General features: G+C 49.4%; 1 protein-coding gene across 1 annotated transcript in view; it reads left to right on the top strand.

Moving 5' to 3' along the window:
- LOC147692392 (cytochrome P450 2G1-like) overlaps window positions 1-24,990 on the top strand; it is a 647,292-nt gene that overhangs the window by 129,748 nt on the left and 492,554 nt on the right. The window contains exon 3 of the mRNA XM_086938615.1: window positions 24,573-24,722. Coding sequence (XP_086794741.1) covers window positions 24,573-24,722 — 150 coding nt within the window. The remainder of the gene's footprint in view (window positions 1-24,572; window positions 24,723-24,990) is intronic.

Genomic DNA, 24,990 nt, shown 5'->3' on the forward strand with positions numbered 1-24,990 from the left:
ATACCGGGGAGGGTGCGTGGTATTCCCCCACCACTGAGGCCTAACTCAACAAATGCTTGAACCTAAGATGGCAGATTAGCAGACCGCTTGGCGCTCAGACAGAACCTTAGCCCTCACCAGTCAGCCAGCCGCAGAGAGTTCACCATTACACGCTCCTCATCGGCCCCACAAGACATTGGGGAGCTGTACCAGTGTGGGCCCTCCAGACTTCACAAATCGCTCACCAGCAAAGACAGTGGGCGGGAAAGGAGGGGAGGACCAGCGCCCGCGATGGCTGTGCCCCACAGAGTGTCCCATACGGTGCCCACCTCAGAGAGCAGACGGGAAGAAGCACCCTCAGATCGGGCAGCTGGAGCACTTGCCTTGCCCAACGGAGCAGACGGAGGACAGGGCTTACCTCAAACCCACATCAGGGGAGAAAAGACCCTGCATAGTGTCCGCCAGGCGCCAGCACCACAACACGCGGACCCAAGAGGGACTAGGCACCACAGGATGCACGATGGTGAAACCTAGGGCCATGCAGAACACCACGGTGCCAGAGACAGCACCGGAAAATATGCTGCATCACAAGACAGAGACAAGTTGACGGCGGCCCGTCCAACCTGTCCATATCTAACAAACTGGACCGTGTATTGGCAGCCATCGAACTCTCAGGAGTGTCTATGGAGGAGATGCTTGGCACTCTCACGACCGACATCAGCCTCATCAAGGACGACCACCAGAAACTAGCTGACCAGGTCAACGAAGGAGGAAAGATCATGGCGGACTTGCAACCTGCAGTGAAAGACCAACAAAAGACGATCCGCGATGTCCTGACCCGCCTGTCCACCATGGTGGAGCAAATGGTTGACCTGGAGGGATGCTCAAGGCTCTGTAATATACGGGGGCTTGGGCTACCGGAAGGAATTGAGGGACAATACCCGGTGGGACACATGGAGGAATGAGGGAAGTCCTTTACCCCAGCTGCCGACCGGTCGGCCTTCTTCTCCAGTGAGTGTGCCCACAGAGTCCCGGCGCGCAGACCACAGCCCGGAGCTCCCCCCGACCGGTGCTAGCAATATTCCTGCCATTTAGAGACTGAGATGGAATGCTCAGAGCCGCTAGACGATCAGGCCCCTTCCGGGTCGAGGACAAATAGGTGATGGTCTTTCATGATTATGCACGAGCAGTACAGCAGCAGAGATCGCTCTTTCTGGAGGGGAAACGGCGTCTCATGGCGAATAACATTCAATGCTCCCTGTTATTTCCCACCAGACTCAGAATTATCTACAACGACTCTACCTTATTTTTTACATGGGCAGAGGAGGTGAGGGACTGGGCAGACCTGCACTGCCCGCAGCTATCAGGGTCAGGAACTAGACGTGGGCAGAGAAACAGGGCGCCACGGCCCAGGAAGCACAACCCAAACAGGTGAGTCACTAGCGAGAACACTATAGCAAGGAGCCCCGTATTCGACTTTCCAGATCTGGCGCAAATTATGCAGGAACCCCGAGACGCTCTACGGGCCATGATGGCACTACAGGCCTCACCACCCTCATATGACATGGACAGACCCTAGCCCCTGTTCTCCTCCATGGGTGAAGAAGACAGCGACAAAGCATCATCTAAGGGAGACTCAATCACCCTACCACAAGTCACCCCCCAGACAGCATGTTGGACTTGGCCCTTTTCCCCCAAATATTTTGCTTTTCACCCCCCTGTTTTAGGATGTCTCCCCATGGTAGAAAACTGTATAGGCCATGTGTGGTGTGAGACGCAATGTTAAATGTAATGCAATGGTGTGCACTTGTTAACCCCCTTGTAGAAATGCACCCTGGTAACATGATGCATTTAAAATGGATGCCATAGCTGTGTGTAATGCCACCTGACTGCAGTAGGTTAGCTGTCTAGTTGTTCGGTACCCAGCCATCCCCGCTTTTGGAGGGAAAGCCTGATACCCAGGGTGCTCTACTCTCCCCCTGAGCCAGTTAGAACCAGTTCCCCAGAGGCTTCTGGCACTGCCTGGTAGGTGGAGCGAGGGGTGTATAAGTAAGGGGGCTGTCCACCATGTGCTCAGACAGAGCAGGGACATGAACGTGAGGGGACCTGCTGCCATGGGAAACTGCCACTTGGGCTTGTGTGCTGGACCCTGCACCCAACTAAAACCCCTCTACTGTCCCCAGGGCTAGTGGAAGCCCCACTGCAGGAGTACAGGCTGCTGTACAGGAGGAGTGCCACGCTACAGTGGAGGATGATGGAAGCCTACCGCCCTGTCTTGATAAGTACCCACTGTCTGCTGACCTGGTCCAGTAGTGCCTGCTGCTCTGCCACCTGGCCCCTGAAGAAGGAGCACCATCCTAGGTCCCTGAGGCTGCTTGGACCATGCACCACGCGAGCGCTACACCTGGCCCCTGAAGAGAGAAGGAGCGCTACCCCTGGGCCCTGACGGCTCCCTAGCGCCTGGAAGGGGAGAGCGCTGGACCTGAATGTTAAGGAGCACCTTGGATTGGACCCCCCAGGAGGTGAGGAGCGTTACCCTGGGGCCCCTAAGGCTTTCTGTTGGGACTGTCTGCCCCCCTAAGCACTATAATCCCAAAGCGTTGTGCTGATCCCGGTGTTGTTGTTAGCCTCACAGCTGGAAGGGGCTGCTTTTGTGCCCCCACGTCGTGTTGAACCAAGCGATGTGCCTCCTAAGCACTACATTTCTGTTCCCTGCATGAGAACCGCTTCTTGGGTGTATTCAAAACTATATCGGGAGGTCACCCTGCATGAGGGCCGTCCATTTACCGGTTTAAAACCGTCAGGAGCCTACCCCGGGGATTTTATGTAATTTGGCGGCTGCCTACCCCGCGTTCTGGCGCGCTCTTGGAATAATTGAAACTAGCGGGAGCCTACCCCACAGTTTACTGCCCCTTTTGCGGGTGCCTACCCAGCGTCTTGAATAATTTATGAGCGGGTGCCCTCCCCGCAAAATTGCCACCTGAACTCACCGCTGCGGCCCGGGGATCTCTAGAGAAGCACCGCGAGTGATCTGCGTGGGTCCCTGGTGGAAGGGAGAGCCCACGTGCAGGCTGCGAAGTCCCGGGCCCCTCGGAGCGGGACCTGGGTGAAGAGGAGTACCGCTGTCCAGACCGAGGAGGATAGGAGCCTACCCCGCCTCTGCTTGAAGCGCTGTGGTCAAGAGTCACCGTCGCGGCCCCGGGAGTGAAATGAGCGCCACCCGGTATTAGGAAGGCCCGGTCTTTCCCTGCGAAGGCAGCGCAATCCACCGTCACATGACGGGGGCGTCGGCTGCATCACAGGCCATGCCCCCGCCAAACACCGTGCAGCCATTGGCCCGGCTGCCGCGCCCCCGCGAGCCGCGCTGCCATTGGCGGATGCGGGCGCGCCCACCAGCAGCGAGCATCCTGATTGGTTCCCGGGCCCGGGAAGGAACGATAGGCCCAAGACCACTCGCAGCATCTGAAGAGGGGGCTCCCTGGAAAGGGAGAGCCCCCCTGAACAGCCCCGGACCTGCAAGGAGCCAGGGAGACCACTGAAGAGCTGTGTGGAGCTCGCTTAGCCTATGCGGGCTCCCGCATTACCTCAGAGGCCGGAACTGAAAGCAACACCCTCCCCCTGGAAGCGGAGGATACCCGAGACAGGGGCCCGGTGAGTTGGGCCTCAGATGGGTGACGCAGGTGCGGGTTCAGGGGCACCAGGGACCCGTCAAGCAGAGCCCGGGAAGGAGGGCTCCCCTACCGCACCGCGAGTGTTTTGTTTTTCTTCTTTGAGGACTAACACAGCTGCACACGTATGCTGATAATGAAGCCCGGATGCCCACAGGTCAATGTTGGATGGGAATGCTTTTATGCCTAGGGGGTCTGTCCTGCTAACAGGCTTTATGGCAGGTGCTTCTGCCTGATGTTTTATGCCAAAGGATAATGTCTGATAGTAATCCTGAACGCCTAATGTTCTTTTTGCAGGGGAGTCGGATGCAATGCATAATGTGCTTTTATACCCGATGACTAGAACTTAGCCACCTGAAACTAGGACACTAGCGCTGTAAATCACTACAGGAGCACCGGAGTACCCTCGTTACCTAACCAACAGGAAGCGGGTGCATAGGTGCCAAAGTGCGTCGGGTTTCTTCGTGGAGTTCTATGGAGCCTGGAGCAAAAGATGCTGCAGGCGGCCAGGAGAGAAGAGTCCGGTTGGATCCAAGGGTGGATCGAAGATGTAGAGTACCTGACAGCAGAGGGGACAGAGTCTAGGTCACTAGCCAGTGACCAGGATGGAACCAGGCAATGTCGGGTTGCGATCAGATGCTGTCAAATAGTTTGTATCCGCTGCCAAGTGGACCAGGAAGTATCGATGACGACCAGGAGTTGAACACGGCCTGTCCCATGAAGGCTCTCGCTGTGGGTGGTGTCGGTTCTCGAATCGGAGTTAACAGGCCTTGGCAAATGCAATCCACGCAGGACTCAAAGATGGCTTCTGGATCGGACCGGGAAGGTCAGATCGGTGGCTCCTTTTCAGGGGATCTAGGGCCAGTCTGGAGCAACCAGACCAGCAGTTCAAAGTGGAAGGATCGTCGTCTCAGAGGCCTCTAGCCAACGGGCAAGTGACAGGACAATGCGTAGAGCAGGAAAAGTGCAAAAGGGCCCCACGCAGCACTCAGTGAGTGTGGAGAGGTGATCTTCGGTGCACAGGCTGCTCGGGGCTGGGGCTTTTCAATCCCCAAAGCACAGCCTCAAGGGTGTCTCTGGAGCTGCACAGGAAGCACTTTGCTGGCTTTCCAAGATGGCCGGTCCCACGTCTAACATCGCTTCCACGGGTCTCAGCTTTGCTAGGACTGTGGATCGGGCTGTTGGAAGTCTGGGAGTCCAGGTCTTGTCGGTCTCTGTTGTTCGAGCTCCGGCGGGAGCACCGGCAAAGAAAACCTTTGAGCGCTGATGGTGCCTGCTTGCACAGGGTGGCCACTCCTTGACCACAAGGGAGATTCTTCAGTCTTCTACGTTGAGTAGGATGTCGAAGGGTCCAGAGTTTCGTATCAAAGTTTCAGTCAGGAAGATCTGCTGTGCCATGGTACAGCTCCTACCTTTATTCCAAATCAAGGGGCTGGATCACCTGCTAGGTCCCTCCTATGGGTGGGACCCAGGAAGGGGGTGGTTACACCCCTTTCCCTTTGTCCAGTTTCGCGCCAGAGCTGGGGCTGGAGTGCCCCAGCACCGATTTGAACTGGACTTTGCATGGGACACCTTGTGTGCCCCAGGCAGTGTCTAGTTTCAATCAGCCCTCCCTGCCCCAATCCACTATCTCCTGTCTGGGGTGGTGTAACACGTCCCTGTGACAGAAAACCTATTGTCCAGGCCTCCCCTGCCGGAGTTTCGGTCAGCAGCAGGAGGCCAGACTCGTGTCTGTGGCAGCAGCATCCTTTTTGTGATGCTGAGGCTCTGGTTAGATTTAACCTCGTTTAAGGAAAGTAACATGTCTTCTCCCTCTAGAAGGGTGGAATGCTACCCCCGTTGCCAGGACTGGTGAGGGGGTAGTATTCCAAAGCGTATGACACCTTACATGAAATGTTTTGATAAAGCCAAACCAAAGTTAGCAAGTTACCGCGAGGATTATAATGCACTTAAGAGTATATGGTATTGCAATATCCCAGAACAGCTATAAGGACATGGTTCCGAAAGCTGCAGACAGGCTCAGCTCATGCTAGAGCACCATCTCACATAAAACCAAGCACTCTGCCTCCAGGCAAAAGATATGCTGCAGCCCCTGGTAGGCCTTGGATGCACCTATGCCATGGGTACCGATAGTACACTGTACAGGGGCTGATAAGGTGACCCAATACCTAATTGGAGATGTACCTAGGGTATATGGAGTCCATTTTACAGAGAGAGCAGATAGCCTGGGGCCCTGATTAGCAGGATCCCAGGCCAACTAAGTTGAAAACCAGCTAAACACTAGGCAAAAAATCTAGGGTAACCATAGTCCGGTATCCACCTTCCTACACTACTCCCGTAGAATTGGCTACCCCATTTCTAACACCGCAGATCTCCTAAGTTAGGAACCATGCAGGTTAACAGAAAGGAGACTGCTATAGAAACACTGCCCTCAGTCTCTAGTAGCATATAGATGCAGGGTAGCCTTATTAACAGCTGATCGGAGCCCCCTACACAATTGTAGTTCTCCCATGATACCCACGTAATACGGTTCCGCAACTGTCAGGGACCAGATGACGCACAATGATCCTTCACGGACCCGCCCGAGGACCACCCTCGCATGCACCACCACCACCTCATGGTTGTTAATTGCTTGTTGACACACTCCTTCCTCAAGAGCGTCAGTTTGGACGTATCGCTCCCAACGATGGGTCCACAGTATTGGGACTATTCCCCGACCCCAGTTCTCAGTTCACCCACCCCATTTACCATGATCTCTTGTTACCTCCCATACATAGGGCAGGGGCGCACACCTACAACCCCACACAGCTTCGCACTCGACACCCATCGGCTAGGGATAGGAAACTCCACTCCCTCAGAGACCCAGCGCTGTCACGACACAACTTCGTACCCAACATGGCACACGCAGACTTCCAGTTTTTAACCCTCAATGTACGGGAGATGCATACAGCCAGGAAACGCTATGCAATATAAGTGTATATTAAGCGGCAACAGGCGCAGATCACATCCCTTCAGGAGACCCACCTCACTAAGGAGGAATTGTGCAAACTCCAGAAGAAATGGCGTGGCACGTTCTTATGGCACAACATACTCCGCCTTCACGAGAGGAGCTCTGATCTGGATTCGGCCCGGAGTGCCCTTTCACGAAACAGGTAGAAGAGTGGACCCCGAGGGCCACTACGTGCTACTAGAAGGGCTATTTGATGGGCAGCCCATCCTTGTAGGCAACATCTACGCCCCAAATATAGATCAGATACCATTTTGGGGATCCCTGACGAGCACATGAGCATGATTTACACAGTCCCCGTGGATGCTGGGAGGGGATTACAATTGCTCCCTAGACCTTGCACTGGATAGATCCTACCCCCACCACACACTCCCCAGCCCACGCACACAAAGCCGCATTCCACGCCTCGGCTACCCACTGGTCCCTAGCGGATGCATGGAGACATACACACCCGACCACCAAAATATATTAATTTCACTCGATACCTCACAACTTACGAGTCCGCCTGGAGCGCTTTATGTGCACACGGTCTCGCCTTCCAGACATCAGACACTCGGACTACCTGGGCAGGATAATTTCAGATCACGACGCGCATATTGTGTCACTCGCATGGCGGCCACCCGTACCACCGATCCCTACGTGGCGCCTCCCCAAGGACTGCCTTATGGACCCAGTGTTCAAACGCAAGCAGTCAGAAACCATCCAACACTACTTCGCTGACAATACAGGCACTACACCAGCCAGGTCCCTAGAATGGGACGCCTTCAATTATTCTTACGGGGAGCATGCATCAGGCAAATCACTAGAGAGGATGGTACAAAATGCAGAGCAACAAGTAGAACAGTTAGATGATCAATGGGAGCACCCCCCACACAACTAGCGGAGGCCGAAGCCAAATACGAGGAGGCATGTGCCGATCTACAACAATATAATTTTCGCGCATACACCACTAGAGTCCGCAATGAAGGGAACCGCGCCAGCACCCTACTAGCTTGGCTCATTCGTCAGGACATGCACACACAACCAATCACCGGCATCCGCAATGCCGTGGGGGAGGTGGTCTACGCGCAAGCGGACATTTTATCAGCCTTCCGTGACTACTACACCATGCTTTACAAAGGAGCCAACCCAGGACAGGGGGGAACACATTCAGAATATACTAAACACAGACCCCATAGTCCAAATCACGGACGAGGAGCACACAACACTAGATGACCCACTCACAACAGTGGAGATCAAATCCGCCATTCGCCGCTTGGCCAAAAACAAGGCTCCAGGACATGACGGTTTCCCGATAGAACTGTACTCTACATTCTCCCAGCAGCTGGTCCCGCAGCTTGACACAATCTTTCGGGAGGCGTTAGAAGTGTGTCTACTCCCTCAATCAATGCAGGAATCCGTACTGGTAATGTTCCCCAAGCCGATCGGGATCCTCTGCTCCGAGCTTCATACCGCCCTATCACCCTCCTTACTACGGATTGCAAAATTCTAGGAAGGATCCTGGCAGATAGACTCACAGAGATACTCCCCAGGCTGTTACACACGGCCCCAATTTATAGCGTACACCCGGCTATTATACACTGACCTCACTAAAAGGGTTAGAATAGGCCGCTACATATCCTCTCCCATCCCGATCATGCGCGGCACATGTCAGGGGTGCCCCCTGTCCCCCGTCATATTTGCCATCGCTAGGGAGCTGTTGGCAGCAAGGCTGCGGGAGATGGGCGAGCACTGGGGCATCCCATTGGGAGGCCGCACACAATGCGTCTCCCTTTATGCGGATGATCTCCTTTATTTACGTTAGAGACATCACAGCAGACCTCACCATCCTCTGGACTACGCTTGCAGATTTTGAGAGGGCTGCAGGGTTACGGGTGAATTGGGAGAAATCCTCTATCTATCCCCTGCACCCGAATACCCTGCACAGGAAAATTCGTCTGGGAGATGCCTCACTGGTATGGATGGGCAACGCCCCGCACTACTTGGGTGTCAGGCTCTACCATGAGCCCCGAGACCTGCTGGAAGGCAACCACTACCGGTCCCTCTGCGGACTTAAGTCAAATTAGTTTTTGGCGGACCCTAACCTTGGCTCCCATCGGGAGGGTCACCTTATCCAAAATGATCATGATGCCCTGGCTTCAGTACTACTTTGCTAAAATCCCAGTTATCCCGCCTCGGACCTTCTTCCAAGAGCTCAATTCATTACTAATCTCCCTGATCTGGGGAAAGAGCTGCTTCAGAGTGGCCCTGTCGGCCCTGCAGTTGCCTCGCGATGAGGGAGGGTTGGGTGCCCCTTCCTTTGAAGCCTATTTTTTAGCGGCACAGCTGCAGCGGCTATCACGCTGGACAGTGTATCGCAACCGCGGGGAAACTGAGGCCCAGGAAGGACAGATGACAGTCCCCGATCTGACCCGAATGCTCCTTCGGGGCACCAAACCCAACCCTTTTCACCCACTATTGGTCAGAGTGGTCAGATCCTGTACCATGCGGATTCACCGTATGCCCAAATTACATCAATGTATTCCCCATTACTGCCATTTGCAGGACTCCCTAAAGGGCACAAGTTCTACACTGCGGGAGAGCTTAGGATTTGGACCGAACACCAGCTCACCAAAACTGAAGCTCTGTTTTCCGACGGCCAACTGATCTCGTTCGCAGGCTTGGCCGAAGAAACCGGGCTTCCAGCCGGCCAATTCCTGCTGCAAAGGCAGCTGGTGGCGGACTGCAGACGGACCTTAGGGACGGGGAACCCAAGACTCACCCGGTGCTGCACACACTACTACATATGGGGGCTGGCAGACACCATATTACATGGATCTATAAATCCATCATGAAACTCACACATATACCGCTGACACGATTACGAACCCGCGGGGAGGAGGCCTTTGGCCCCAACCTCCATGATAGAGAGTGGCTGACCGCCCTAGAACATCACAAAAAAGTGTCCCGCAACCAGAGATTCAAAAATTTCCATTTCAACATACTGCACAGCGCTTATCTCACTCCGGCGCGGCTTAAACGTTTTACCCGACATCCCACTTTGAATGCCCCCTATGTCACGCCCCGGATGCCCCTTTTATTCACATGTTTTGGTCATGCCCGTGATACAAACCCTCTGGACGACGGTACACACCACACCGCAAACTGTGACAGGCATAACTGATTTCCACAAATGGGAGGCATCTTTAAGTGCGATAAACGGAAGAAGGTAGAGACCAAATTTGCTCTACTGGCCGTACTACTAGCAAAACGTAGTGTGGCAATGCACTGGCGCGCAGCAGAAGGCCCCCCTACAGCAGCATGGTTTGGGGCGGTAAAGAAATGGGCCGCGGCCAAGAAGATCTTATTCGTCAGGAGGAAGCTCGTGGCATACAACGGCATCCTATTTCATTAGAATGGGCAATGCTCCTACAGGAATTTAAGCAAACACACACGGACGGCGCAGCTCCCACGCAAGACGCCCAGGCGGCACCAGAATCAAGCACATCCTAATCCGCCTGCGCGCTTTCCTTCCCTCCGCTGCGCCAATTCCCCCCCCCCCCCCCCCCGCGACACCAAACAGGACACACGCCATCGGTCAGGAGTGGGAAAAGTGCCTGTAGTTCATGGGACAACGCGGGGCTCCATCACACTGGCCCCCACCTTATGCAACCCCAAGCCCCTCCTCCTCTCCCCTGACCCCTCACTTCCCGAGTTACAATTCCCCAAGTTCAGTTTAAAATCTGGATTACCAAGTAACGACACCCTTTGCAGGGGACTATGGTCTAGAGACTGTCATACGGGTCGGTGATTAACTGCAATCTTACCAACGACCGCTTCCTCGATGCCTCCCTGCATCTCCAGCGGAGATGATAGGGAGGTTACCCTCCATTAATCAATTAATCAACTACTTGATCAATTGCCACGCTGCTCTTTGTCACAATGATATTAATATTACTTGTAGTACTGAAGCAGACGAGTTTGATTAATGTATGACATGTATAATTATGAAATCCAATAAAAGGTTTTAAAAAAATACAGGTAAATAATAATTTTGCACGTACAGAAAAAAGACCATGCGGAATCTGGTCTTGCTTTGTGCAAATTCAGTTAGTATTAAGGCAGTAGCTCATAAATACTATAGATGCCCTTTTGGCAAAGTATAAATTACAAGGTTATACCACTCAAGATAAAAATTGACGGAGTCTTCTAATCTCCTTGTTGCAGGATTGAGAAGCCACAATGGGTATGCCCATGGATATTCTCATTAGGGCAAATCATTATTGGGATATATCATCCCCAGACAAATGCTTGTAAAAGACATGTGAAACAGAGCCAATCAAAGATGTTTATCTAACTACTGTGATGTTATTTGTGACAACCGTATGGGTTGCCCTGAGCACTGTTGTCTTACGCTACTGATCTTGGGGTACCCCTATCTGACAGAGCACAAAAATAAATATGAGCTCAATAATTGTAGGTATACATGCACTGAACACAAATATTGTTCAGAAATATCATAGACCTGCAGGAAATTTGTTAGTTTATTCTAACTGTGTGATGGCATGAATAAAAAAAAATAAGTTCCCTCCCTGCAAATCCCTATTTGCCCTTTTGGTGGCTCGCGCAAGTAGAAGTCGACTAGCTTCTGTGCTGCTCCTACATCCTAAATCAAGCTCATATATTAGGACCTAAGTGTTATTTACACATTTACTAACAATGGTTGTTAAAAACCCAGCAAGAAAAAAATAATGAATCTTCATTGGTACCCTTACCAAAAGTTGATATTATCATGCACAAGATCCTTCTGAAACAAAATGAGAACCATCATTATAATATATTATATTTTAAGCTCAGTAGGAAATATTTGGGAAAAACAAAAGAAAAAAATATGGTAAGAAGGCTTTATGTTTGCTATGCACTGTAAGGGATCTTTTCAGTAGATCCAGTTCCCCTGCACCATGCACACCATTATTGAATTCCCCACTTTTTCATAAAGCATAGTAACACAAAATCACCAATTCAGGTATGATCAGCATGATTACGGTATTTGGAAACTGGTGTCTAAAATCAGAAAACACCTAGTGTTACATATTTGTGGAAGCAGCTCTTATTCAGAGTATAACTCACTCAGTCCCCAGTGTGAAAATATGGCTTCTTTACCGGTAAACCAAAGTGAAAAGTATGAAGCAAAAAGTCTTTAATAAGGCATATGTTACATACCCTTTAACAGTATTGAAACAGCTTCTCTAGTTAATATAAACTAAAGTATGCCTGAAGTCTCTGATGATCTAATTACGCGAGTAGGTCTTATAATTAAAGCCTGTTCAAAGTGTAAGGGTATTATAAAATCAAGGTTTCCCTGGCTTACCGAACTGTATGCTGTTCATAGCTTTCTAAAAGACAAATTAGAGAATGGAGCAAAACTCTTGCTTGCATGAGGAAGATCTGCATCTCAAAAGTCAAAGGTGCTCCCAAAATGTAGAAGCCAGGGTAGACTAAGTGCTCCATACTACTTATAAGCAGTAGTCCCTTGTCATTTTTAGGTCTTGCCTCGCGAACGCAGGACATGCGCTGCTTTGCCTTGGCGAGCCTCTATCGTTTCCGCTTTGGTGCGGAAGGGAGACAAAACATGTACACGTCCGGACAGCCGATGTGCACGCTCACTACGTGTGCATCAGCTTGGGCCCGGACAGCACATGGGCATGCGCACAGCGTGTCTTTCAGCTTGCGGCATCTCTTTCAGACTTCATTCTTACATGAGGCCAGTTAAAGACCTTCTTGGTGGGACAAACTCCCCTGTCAGTGTTCAGCACAACCCATGGTGGTAGAAGGGTGTGGACTTTCTGAGGATTCAGATAACGGTACCAGTAATTTCACTGGTGTACATTTCAGGACTGTCTGCCATAGAGCAGCAGAGGGTGGTGGACTGAGGTGGCGTGTGGTGGGAGAACATATCTCTGTCTTTCATCTCATCTGAGACCCCTTCAGCCAGTTCTAAGTGTTGTCGCTATCCGCATGTTTGGATTTCGAACCTACATTCTACAAGTCCCAGAATGTAAAAGTTCTGTTGGCGAAACTGATAGAACTGCCCTACAGGGGGCCCATGGCTGTGCCATTTGGCAGCTGTAAACAAAGATTTATGAATGGTAAATAAAAAAGAAATTCTATTTATGACATTGACAATTCTACTTGTTTTGATTCTTTAATATGTCCTCTACCTTTTTGGTTTCCCGAATTCTGAACAAAAAACAGTTTAACAAAAGAGAATGTCCGAGTTTTTACTTTATTGTGCTTTAAAGATTTAGCAGAGCATTTACATTTTACTTCAGGTACGACGCCGACATGCAATAAATTGTTGGAAGGGGTGTTCAAAACATGACAGCCTGACTCAAATGATTTCCGTGAAGATGTAATTTCTGTCTGACATCAGCTGCAATAATAGCCGGGTCAGAGAGCCGACTCCATCACTAAAGTGTCACGCTTGCCTCTCTCCCGCGCTCGGCCAATGGCAAAGCAGGGATTCCAAAATGAAACCGAGATGGAAGGGAAGGGTGAAAACTAAAGCAAAGCTGCATCTTCCCTCTAATGCATTGTGCTAAGATACAAAGTGTTGATTCTAAAATGCTGAGGAGTCTCAGAATTGCAAATTGCATTTTCCCACTGATGAAGAGGAAAGAAAGGGGGGCGCCTTAATTAAATTGACTGTTTTGTCATGTACCCCACTTGCCCTTTTCTTCCTGTTAGCCTTTCTCCTCTTGTTTCTCACTCGATTATGCAAATCCGGTTCACAGGGGACTAGATGAATTGCTGTTACTGTGCAGCTCGGAGTTATTTTTAGGTCTCGCGCCTAGCGTGGCAGTGCACAGCACCGCACGTGCAACAAGAGACTTTCTGTACGGGCTTCAGAAAGTGACTACACGCTTGTGAGTGTACTTTTGCTTTCCGCGGCTGCAATTGGCTTTTGCGTGCTTTTTTAAAAAAAGCCAGCACGCAATTGGGCAAAGGCGGGCGCATGTCCCGCCTTTGCTCCGCTCATTCTCGTTGGTGTCTGTTACGCGCAGCAGTGCTTGTTTGCCTCGCTGCCGCACTCCCTCACCACCGCTCCTCTGTGATACGTGCGCACCACTGGTTTCGATTCCCGACCCCGCTCCTCTGTGGTGCGCACACACCACTGGTTTCACATCTTCTTATTATGCTACAAGTATTAATGTTACTCGCAAACACACTTGTCTTGCAACAATCAAGCATATTTTGCAAGCACCGAAGTATATCTGAGGGACACGAAGATGAAATGAGCCTTTCTCTGGAAAGCGGGGGGTTTACAACTACAAATGAAAAGTACAGCAGTCTGTAGGACCTAAAAATGATGCAAACTTCGAGGAACACCGGACATATTTTTCCTTACAGAGACATGGATTAATGGGGAAACCATGACTGAACCAAACTTAGTGCTGCCAGCAGAATATTCCATCTGTATGCTAAACAGGGAAACTAGAGGTGGTGGCATTGCAATGATTCATAAATCTTGCTACTCTTGCCACTTTAGTAAAGAAGATGTGGAGGGCTGTGAGTGTGCTCGCTTTAGTATGGGTGTTAGCCCTCACCTGACGCTTTCCGGCATCTTTGTGTATTGACCACCTGGTCCGGCCACTGGTTTTATCAATTCCTTATTGGAACGGGTAGGCTCGCTTGCGGTGGGTACCGCTAATTTTAGTATTTTGGGGGATTTTAATTTGCACCTTGAGCTCACGCAAGACAGCATCACTGGTAATCTACTGGCATATCTTGTTGCTTTTCTACTAATCCAGTTGGTCCCTAGTACCACACATGTTGGTGGGCATCTGCTAGATCTGATCTTTTCTAACATTGATTCCGCTATGGTGGCCCCACCCCTGTGAGCTGTTCCGACCATTTTGTGGTAGAAACGTCTTTTTTCACATCAGAGCACTCTGACAAAGCTGCTCCTCGATCCATTTTTAATCACCCATGGCGTAAATTGAGACTTGAGGATTTTCATGCCCTACTTATTGCCGACCATCTTATATTCTTTTTAACAATGTTGAATTAGGCTATGACACGTTTTGTGACTGGATTACCCGTGCATTGGACTCTCTGATTCTGGCACGTTGGTGTAAGAGTTGTACCCATGAGTCCAGTCCATGGTATAACGATTTGTTGTCCATGTTAAGGAAGGCATGTAAAAAAACAGAACGTGCTTGGAGGAAAGAGTATGATCCTGGTTTTAAAAAACAATATCTGGCCGAGCTTAAGCTATATCACAGAGCTGTCTGTAAAGCTCGGGCAGCTTATTATACTAATGAGATTAATCTCAGCTCTAACCCTGCCAAATGTATTTTTAAGATTTTAAAAGACATTAGAGTTAGAAAGAACTCGCAGCCTGTAATTACCTCAGAATCGCAGTGTGAAGAAGTGGCCTCCTTTTTCGTTGAAACGGTGCAGGCTATATATAAGTCCTCTACACCTAGGACTTCTTCATCTGGTCTGATTCCTTTAAGGTCAGGCCCGAGCTCTAGCTCTAGTCTTATGGTTATTCCTGAGATTTCTCATGAAGAGCTTGGTAGGCTTGGTAGGCTAAGCACGAATATTAAATCTGGTTCTCCAGCTGACCCTGTAAAGCCCGCTATTTTCAAAGAGTCTCTCTCATTGTTTTCAGCCCCACTCTGTCAGATTATCAGCTTGTCCTTTTCCTCTGCGGTGGTGCCTACTCAGTGGAAACAGGCTTGGGTGTCCCCCATCCTTAAGAAGCCTACACTGGATCAGGCTAAGCCTGAAAACTTCAGGCCTATATCTCTCCTTCCATGGGTGGCGAAAGTGGCGGAATCCCATGTTAACACCATATTAACCAACTTTCTGCATTCCAATAACATTCTGGATATGTCTCAAAACGGTTTCCGGTCTGGACACAGTACCGAAACTGCCCTCCTGACCATGACTGAGCATCTGCGTACCATTCTGGATGCTGGTCAGACGGCGACACTGATCCTATTGGACCTCAGTGCCGCATTTGACAATGTCTCACATGGCATTTTGATACAACGTCTGGAGGAGGCAGGTATAATGGGTATGGCTCTGGAATGGTATAGTTCTTTTTTGTCTGGGTGATCCCTTCGGGTTACTTCCCCACCCTTTCTATCTGAGGCTCACTCTATTGAACAAGGGGAACCTCAGGGCTCTGACCTGAGCCCCACTCTGTTCAATCTATATGTTCAACCACGTGCTGCGGTCGCCAAGCAGTGGAATCTTTCCATCGTCTCTTATGCGGATGACACGCAGCTGGTGGTGGCACTGACAGAAGGATCTACTATGCATGCATCTAAATTTAGAGATGGTCTGACGGCAGTGTCCGAATGGATGACTTCCAATTACTTACAATTAAACGCTAGCAAAACTGAGATTCTGATAGCTGGTAAGAATGCTAGTCTGTGGGGTGAACATTGGTGGCCTAGGGCATTGGGTAAGACTCCTGAGCCTAAGGTTGTGGTGAAGAACTTAGGGGTATGGATGGATTCTTCCCTTAGTTTTCGGTCGCATACAAAAAAGGTTTCCAACACATGTTTTGGGTTATTACAGGGGCTCAGACCTATTCTAAAGTTCTTTGAGCCCGCAACACGTCAGTTGATTGTCCAGTCAATGATTTTATCTCGACTTGGCTCTGCCAGCTCCCTGTTCCTAGGCGCCAATCAAGCTGAGATTGCTTGACTTCAACGCACTCAAAATATGGCGGCCAGAGTTTTGTTAGGGCTTCCTCGGTGTTGCTCTATCTCCAAGACTATCCGGAAACTTCATTGGTTGCCTATGGCAGTGCGCATTAAGTTTAAAACTCTGTGTCTTTCATTTAAGATACTAAAATTTGCTTCACCCAGCCTGCTTTGTAACATTCTGACTCCCTATGTTCCATCTCGTGCGTTGCGCTCCTTTGGGCAGCATTTAGTTACTGTCCCTCGCGTAAAGCGCTCTAGAGCTGGGGGTCGCTCTTTCCGCTATTTAGAGGCAAAGTTATGGAATTCTCTGCCAACTGAGATCCGAGGCATGGGTGGCCTGTTGTACTTCAGGAGAGCGATTAAAACCTATCTTTTCTCACTGCTATAGTTCTGATATCAACTCGTATATGAGTCCCCTGTTTTTTTTGGTTCTTGGGATTGGTCTGTGTGAGTGAAAGCGCTGGGACGCCCCTTTGCTGGGGCAGCTGAGCGCTATAGAAGCACATTTTACATAACATAACATAACATAACATAACATAACATAACATAACAAATATTGTTTTCACTCTCCGAGATAACACTCAGTAAAATGTCAGGATCGCTCAGTTCTACTACGATGCCGTGTTGATACTCACCGCCGGCGTTGGAGTTGCCTGTTCGCTAGTGCGGAGGGCTGTGTCCAGGGCACCCTCTGTTCCTTGAGAAGTTGCTGGCTGTGAACGTGGCTTGTGATTGAAACTGACCTGCCGCTGACTTCCTGGTCATATGCCTCCGGGTCACGTGCTCGTGTTTTTGCTTTCGAATCCGCTTCCTGCTTGGAGACTTCGGAGGTTTCTTTGTCGCATCTGTTTCTTTATTTACGCTATGTTCTCGCTTTTCCACTATTCCAAGTATTTATATGGCGGATTAAGAAATGCTATTAAATTACTGGCTGCAATTGTGGGGCAGCACTTGCACCACCTTTTTGTTTAGGTAGTGTGCATGTGTTTAAAATGTTCTGGTTGCAGCACAAGTGGGATTGGCTCAAACTCCGGCCGCCACGTTCAGATAATAAATACTGCTTACCCTGCTGTAAGTGTCATCACAGAAGAGTGGAGATCGCATGTTACTCCCTATGTCCCAAGACACAAAACTCCTGTGGGCTGTTATTGTCAATCAATTGACATTTATGAAGTGAGGCAAATCATCTGTGGGAGTATCGAGGAGTGCCTGAGATGCTTGCTGCTGCTGGTGGTTTTCATTCAACCATCCCAGGTCTTGTTATCTGAGCTGCTGTGGGATGTTGCAGAGGCCAGGCGGCATGCACAGCTCGCGAGCCTGGGAACCCCCTTCCTTTTTTATTTTAGTTTATTTGGTATACTTTTGTTTAAGTAGCGCTTGGAATATATCTCTGCCCAAGCAGTTTGGAGCTCCAGACATTGGTCAAGATACCTTGACAGTTTCACCTGCCCCCTTCCTGTCCAGGCTCGGGCCTCTCCAAAGCTCCGCTCTATTTGAGTTGTTTTGGTATACTTTTGTTTATATAGTGCTTGGAACCTATCTCTGCCCAAGCATTTTGGAGCTGCAAACATTGGTCAAGGTATCTTGACAGTTTCACTTGAATGTTTTGGTTTATCTGCTTTATATAGCGCCAATGTGCCGACGCACCCTACGACCGCACCAACGCCCCCCACCACCACCATCCGCGCCTGGACCCCGGTTAACACCGAAGACACCATCTGCACGATGAACTCCATCCACTCCGGATCTCCAACCAACCCCTGCCCTCACCACGTCTTCAACAAGGCCGACTCCGTCATCTCACCTCACCTGCGGGACATCATCAATGTCTCCTTCAACACCGCCACCTTCCCAGAGAGCTGGAAGCACGCCGAACTCAGCGCCCTACTGAAGAAACCATCAGCGGACCCCACCGAACTCAAAAACTACCGTCCCATCTCGCTCCTTCCTTTTCCTGCCAAAGTCATTGAGAAGACCGTCAACAGACAGCTGGCCGCCTTCCTCGAGACGAATGGATCCCTCGACCATTCACAGTCTGGCTTCTGGGCCAACCACAGCACCGAGACCGCCTTCATCGCACCCCTGATGACATCAGATCCCTGCTCGACAACGGAGAAACAGCGGCCCTCATCCTCCTGGACCTCTCCGTGGCGTTCGACACGGTTTGCCACCGCACCCTAGTACAACGCCTCAGCAACATCGGGATCCAAGAGAAGGCTCTGGAGTGGATCATCTCCTTCTTCGCCGGAAGAACCCAGAGAGTCCGCCTCCCCCCGTTCAGATCCGAGGCCACCGAAGTCATCTGCGGCGTACCCCAAGGATCATCACTCAGCCCCACGCTGTTCAACATCTACATGAGCCCCCTTGCGGCCATCGCACCCCAACACAACCTCAAGATCATCTCCTACGCCGACGACACCCAGCTGATCCTCTCCCTCACCAACGACCCCGCCACCACCAGAACCAACCTACACAAAGGGATGAAAGACGTAGCCGAGTGGATGATGAACAGCCGCCTGAAACTGAACTCAGATAAGACGGAAGTCCTCATCCTGGGATCTTCGCCCTCCGCCTGGGACGACTCCTGGTGGCCCCCTGCCCTGGGCAGCGCACCCAAACCGACAGACCACGCACGCAACCTGGGCTTCATCCTGGACTCCTCCCTCTCTATGAACAGACAAGTCAACGCCGTCTTCTCGTCATGCTTCAACATCCTCTGCATGCTACGTAAGATCTTCCGGTGGATCCCCACCGAAACCAGGTAGACGGTCACCAAGGCCCTCGTCACCAGCCGTCTGGACTACGGCAACTCCCTCTATGCCGGAACCACAGCCAAACTTCAGAAGAGACTCCAACGCATCCAGAACGCCTCGGCACGCCTCATCCTGGACATCCCCCGACACAGCCACATCTCCGAACACCTGAGAAACCTGCACTGGCTCCCCGTCAACAAGAGAATCACGTTCCGACTCCTCACCCGCGCACACAAAGCTCTCCACAACCAAGGCCCAAGATACCTCAACGACCGCCTGACCTTCTACCCTCCCACCCGCCAGCTACGATCGACCAGCCACGCCCTCGCCGCCGTCCCCCGCATCTGAAGAGTCACAACGGGAGGAAGATCCTTCTACTACCTGGCTGCCAAGACGTGGAACTCCCTCCCCATCCACCTCCGCCTGACCCAAGACCACCTCTCCTTCAGGAAGCAACTCAAGACCTGGCTGTTCAAGCGGTAGTGGACCCCCTTCCCCCAGCGCCTTGAGACCCTACGGGTGAGTAGCGCGCTATACAAATGCTTTGATTGATTGATTGATAGTCAGGGTGCTTTGGAAAGCACATAGCCCTGTGGAAATTTTAGTTGACCAGATTCAAGCGCTTTCTACAGTGCTAACATATCAACTGAAACTAATCGGTGCCAATAACCATTTGTGAGAGGGTTTCCTTGTCAAATGTCACTTAGTTGTGCTATGTTATGTCTTATATTAGCCTGGCGTTTCAACCATTGCACAGCGCCTTGATGGCCTCTGGGCACTTGTTTGCTCTAAAATAAAACTTAGATAAGAAATAACGGACTGATGAAGAAGGCGCGTCCCTTACTGCCAGCGTTGCTATTTTAGTCACCTTATTTATTCATAAGTTAGCACTAAAGGGCAAGGAATCTGCGTCCGTGAAAATGACATTTGTGTGTCCTGATAGACTGAGCAGAAATCGAAGGGCATGTTTGATTAAGTGCTGCGAGGCCCTCCCAGTGATATAATATGTATAACCGAGCATACTAAGTCAGTAAGTTGTGTGTTGAAAATGTTTTTCCTAAATCATATTTCTGGGTACGTTCTTTATTTAAGTTCTGGTTTTACTTAGCGCTGCGGGACTGCCGAGGCGTATCTCTCAATGTGCAGCAGGTGCAGTGGCACTGGCGCCCAGAGTTGTGAAGGGCACCCCACCCCAGTTTCGGATATGTGTGCCACCCAACAGGGTGTAGCAGGGATCGTTACCCTTACTGCCATCATGCCATCAGGGCCTGTGGCACTCTTGCTCGGCCATTGCAGGCCCGGGGGCATCAACGTGATTTATGTTAAGAGAAAAGAAACCGGTGAGGGGAGCGTGGGGGGGGGGGGGGAGGGGGGGGCGTTTGCTTCCTTGACAAATAACTAACAAGTGTAAAAAAAAATACACTAAAAGAGGTGGCATATGGAAGACAGAGTATTAGAGAGAAACATGTTTCTGCTGTAAACCAGGAGGGTAAAATACTCCCCCCAAGTTAGTGGTAAACGCCAACCAAATACTATTTTTTTGAGTGGTTGTTCATGTTTCAAAGTATTTTTCAGTTATTGTATAGTTCTGTAGACATATAACTTCAGCAGAAGAACAAAAATACTTCTTCAGGGAAAGAATGGCAACTGTGAAATAAAAAGTGAGACAGTGCAAGTTCCTGTGGTGTTACAGATATCTGAATGTTGAGTCACGGCAGGTGTACTTCCGGCACACCTCTGGTGGAATGAAGGGAAGCATCAAAGGACGAGGCAGGCTTCACAGAATAGGGCAGCCTCACTCTGTCCCCCCATACCCTGCCCTGGGAACAGCTCCATACACGTTCACCAGATCCTAGTTCAAGCTGATTATTAACCAATAAACAGGGACTGGCTGCCATTGATGCAAAGGTGTGACCCATTGTTCCATGATGCACACTAAAGCCATTCCACCGTCCATCAGCTGTGGGAGTTGTTTCTTGAGCATCACTTCTCCCCTCCTTAGCACTAGTTTAACACCTGAATAAAGCAATCAGTAGCTGAAGGGGACCAATGAACAATTACAAAGTGTCTGCCAACAGTTGCACTAAGTGAGCCATGTTACTTTTATTACCTTTATCAACATTTAATGCATTTCATCTGCAAAGAAAATATGTGGAAAATAGCTCGGCCACATAATTTCACCATTCCATGGCACTGCTTGCAGGAGCCTTTTTTTGTGCTGATATTGCGTGCGCCAGGGAACTCGCTCTAGGTCATCACAGATACTATTTCGAGTACCGAACATTTCACCAACAAATCGTTATCAGGTTTGCCAGCCTAACTAGTTCAATTGTAGTAAACCAAGACTACAACACCCAGAATGCATTAGGTTGACACATAAAAGCCAGGAATAGAAATTGTGTCTGTAATGACCTGGAATCAGGTGGTCACCCTAGAGAAAACCCTTGCTTATGCTTGGGAACCGTCAAGTGATTGTAAGCACTGCAGGCAGAATGCATTTTGCACTTTCAGGTACCTAGAAAAACTTTTGTCTGGGTCATTTTGCAGTAATTCAGTACCGTGAACAGTTGGTGCGTGTGCAATCCTACCTCACTTTATGCAAGTGATGGTGCTGTATGGAACTGTTTTTTTTCTTCTTTTATGAACCCCAGTTCCCAAGGTACAACGCAGAACGCAGACCACAGAATGTATACATAAAAATGACTTCTACAAAACTATGTAAAAGGCCATACCGCCGGGGTTTACACTAGTCCTGATGAATGCCTAGGTAAATTAACACCACTGTAAAAGGCTGAAACATGTTGACTGACAATGTAATTTCTGAATTAAACCAAACCATTACCTTTGGCTGTAAATTCAGACACATAAGAACTTTTTAACCGTGTCTTAGGGATCTACCAATAAAAACATTTTTGTTTTGAGATACTCTTTATGCACTTTTATCTATATATCTCACTGCACGCCCACTCACACAACCAGCTCCACAGTCTTCTGGCGTCGTAGCACTCGGCCTCTTTGGTGGAGCCCTATGATGAAGCATGACACTGACTAGGTCGGTGTGTGAGGGCTTTCTTATCTACCCAAATTGGGTGTGTAATTCCTTCCTTGCATCGCTCCGTCTCTGTGGCTTCTGAGACACATTTAACCTCTCTTCTTTTGTTTATGTACGATAACTGGGGACTAAGAGAGTGTTCCTGAATCTCCCTACCTCTCCTATTGTTATTCTGTACGGTGCACTTCTAGATACCTCCATCACAAGCAGAGCTACACCGTGCTCAACAGTAGCTTCCAGTCAGAAAGACACCTGGCCGAAAAGAAGCCATTACCTTTATTATGGCTGAACCGACTCCCCAAGATTTTTATCCTTTTTAAGCCTTACCTACCTCCATCTTGAGACCAGTGAATGTAGAACCTTGCACTACTCTTAGCTGGATGCACTATGAAAACCCTTTGATCAAAGCAAAGCAGACTTCAAAGTCCCAGATTCAATGTGTCTACAATACCATCAACCACATCACTGGGTTCTCGACCCCTGTAATGTGCGGGGAGCCCGTGGGTCTACACCTCCTTCAAGAAATTGGTTAGGGCATACAATTAAACTAGGGTTTGATATATTGAACCTACGAACTGCATTAACACTCTACGCCTTACCGCACATGCATAATGAACTCATTGCCAGACATACTTTAGAGGGCATCTCACAAAGCAATGGGAAACACTTTGGTGTGACAACCCCAAACCTACAAAAGTATATAAGAGACAGCTTAAGAGATCATGCCATAGTGGTACTACACATCAGTACACTATCTAGGCAACTGCTTTTGTTCTCTGTTAGAGTTACGGAACAGAACCCGGGGACTTCTGAAACATTTGGTGGTCTTGCTCTCTCATTACTACTTATTGGAAAGAGATCCTGGGTCACATAGAAGACAGTGTAGGATTTACAATCTCTGCCTCCTACACCACAGTCATATTGGGCATCCAATTTCTTTATCTAGAGGCATTGAAGCACACTGACTGAAGGCTCATTATCCATATGTTATGCGTGGCAAAACAGCTTATAGCTCTAGCATGGAAGAAGACCATGACCTCACGCTTTGCTCAATGGTACACTTGCCGTTGGCATTTTATGGCAAGGAAGCTTCTGTCCCTCAATCTGACCCAGACTGATGCCGAATTTGCCCATATCTGGCAACCACTTATTGTTTGCTTTTCTCATCTTGAGTAAACCTGCTGCACACCACCCAAGCTTAAAGCACTACAACTCTTTGACTAGCAGTTTCGCCAGATACCTTGGTGGTGTTTGCTGTGCTTGACCCTCGCCCAGCAACTCTCTCCCCCGTTCACTCCCCCACACTACCAAAGAGGCCCACTCATGTGCCAACTGAGGGCAGGTTTTTTTCTCGGTGGCTTCCTAATATGCACCTTTGACCTTCACTAATTATACTGTTTAGTTTCAATGTTTCTAGACTTATGACATGTATATCTGTCTGAGGCTTCACCTTGCAGGGTATTTTGCGCCTCTAAAACCTTTACCGCTCTTCCGTTACTGCTTGCAACTGTGCTATGATATGTACTATGTAATTGTGGTGTGGTCTCAGCATTGATGACCATGTCTTGTATTGTTCTATGGAATAAACAGATGTCATGAAAAAAAGGCCTTACTAGGAATTTATGACCTGCACAACCATTCGACAGAATCATTAAGCCTGGGCGGTGAACTCCGCTCTCAGAGTTTTTTTTCCTCGCTTGTGCTCGTCAACGTCTAGTTGGTGAATGCAACAAGGAAAATCAACCGCCCAGTGAGATTTCTCAACACGGGTGGTCAGATTTCTCAATGCTACTGGTCTTGTATGCTTGCGACCGCCCGTTTTCAGAAACCTTCGGTTCACGTTGAGAAAGCTGCAGCTCATGTAGAAATTCTACCCGAACAGTAGAAAGGAAGCAGCACTCTCTTGCGCTGTGCATGGTCCCATTTGCGATGATTTTTCAGCGTGGGACAATCCCCCGCAGCTGAAAATCACTGCAAATGGAATGACACAACGCACTCCCCTGCTGTCGGAACTCTGCGCAGCGCTGCAGAAGTTTTTTGTCACTTTACAGAGTTCCACGTAGTGGAACTCCACCCAGGCTTAATTTTAGGTTGAGTTGAGAAAGGTGAGGGTGAGGTAGGTCCCTTAACAAAAAGGTGAACTCCACTCCAGTATCTAGCGCAGTGTCTGCACTCTTAATCATCAAGACTGCACCATTCTCCTTGCAACATATGCACCCTCTCTCCATTGCACTACCTCAATCAGGTTCCCTTTCTTTGCCTCACTCTTTAACTTCTCATTAACATGTATTTATAAATGTTTGGTAATGTTCAGAACATGACCATTCTTTCCTAATTGTGTTAAATTTATTTTACCAAAAATGTTTGGGAATGAGAAACTGTTAATTAAAGTTTCAATATTTTTTCTAGGTATCATCTTTAGCAATGGGGAGCGCTGGAAGCAGCTACGTCGTTTTACTCTTACTACTCTAAGAAATTTTGGGATGGGTAAGAAAAGCATTGAGGAGCGGATCCAGGAAGAAGCTGAGTGTCTGGTGGCAGAGCTTAAAAAAACTAAAGGTTGGTGATTGTACATGGTCCTTGCACACTGTAAGTAAGGGTGGGTTAATTAATAGCCAATATGCCATCATAGCACAATCTGCCCCTTTTTAGGTTAAGCCTGAGCCACCAAACAAGCGCTGCTCTGGCGATCTGGTATAGGTAGAGTACAGAGGAGAAGCCCTGCCCATATTTTTCATTGGCTTGTGTCTTAGTACTTCGTAAATGCTGCTGTTTGATTCCTTAAGAAGCTTGTTAGTTCCTCCCTAGTACGGCCATGTCGTTATTT

Source organism: Lissotriton vulgaris, chromosome 9, assembly GCF_964263255.1.
Source record: "Lissotriton vulgaris chromosome 9, aLisVul1.2, whole genome shotgun sequence".
NCBI classification, from domain to species: Eukaryota; Metazoa; Chordata; class Amphibia; order Caudata; family Salamandridae; genus Lissotriton; species Lissotriton vulgaris.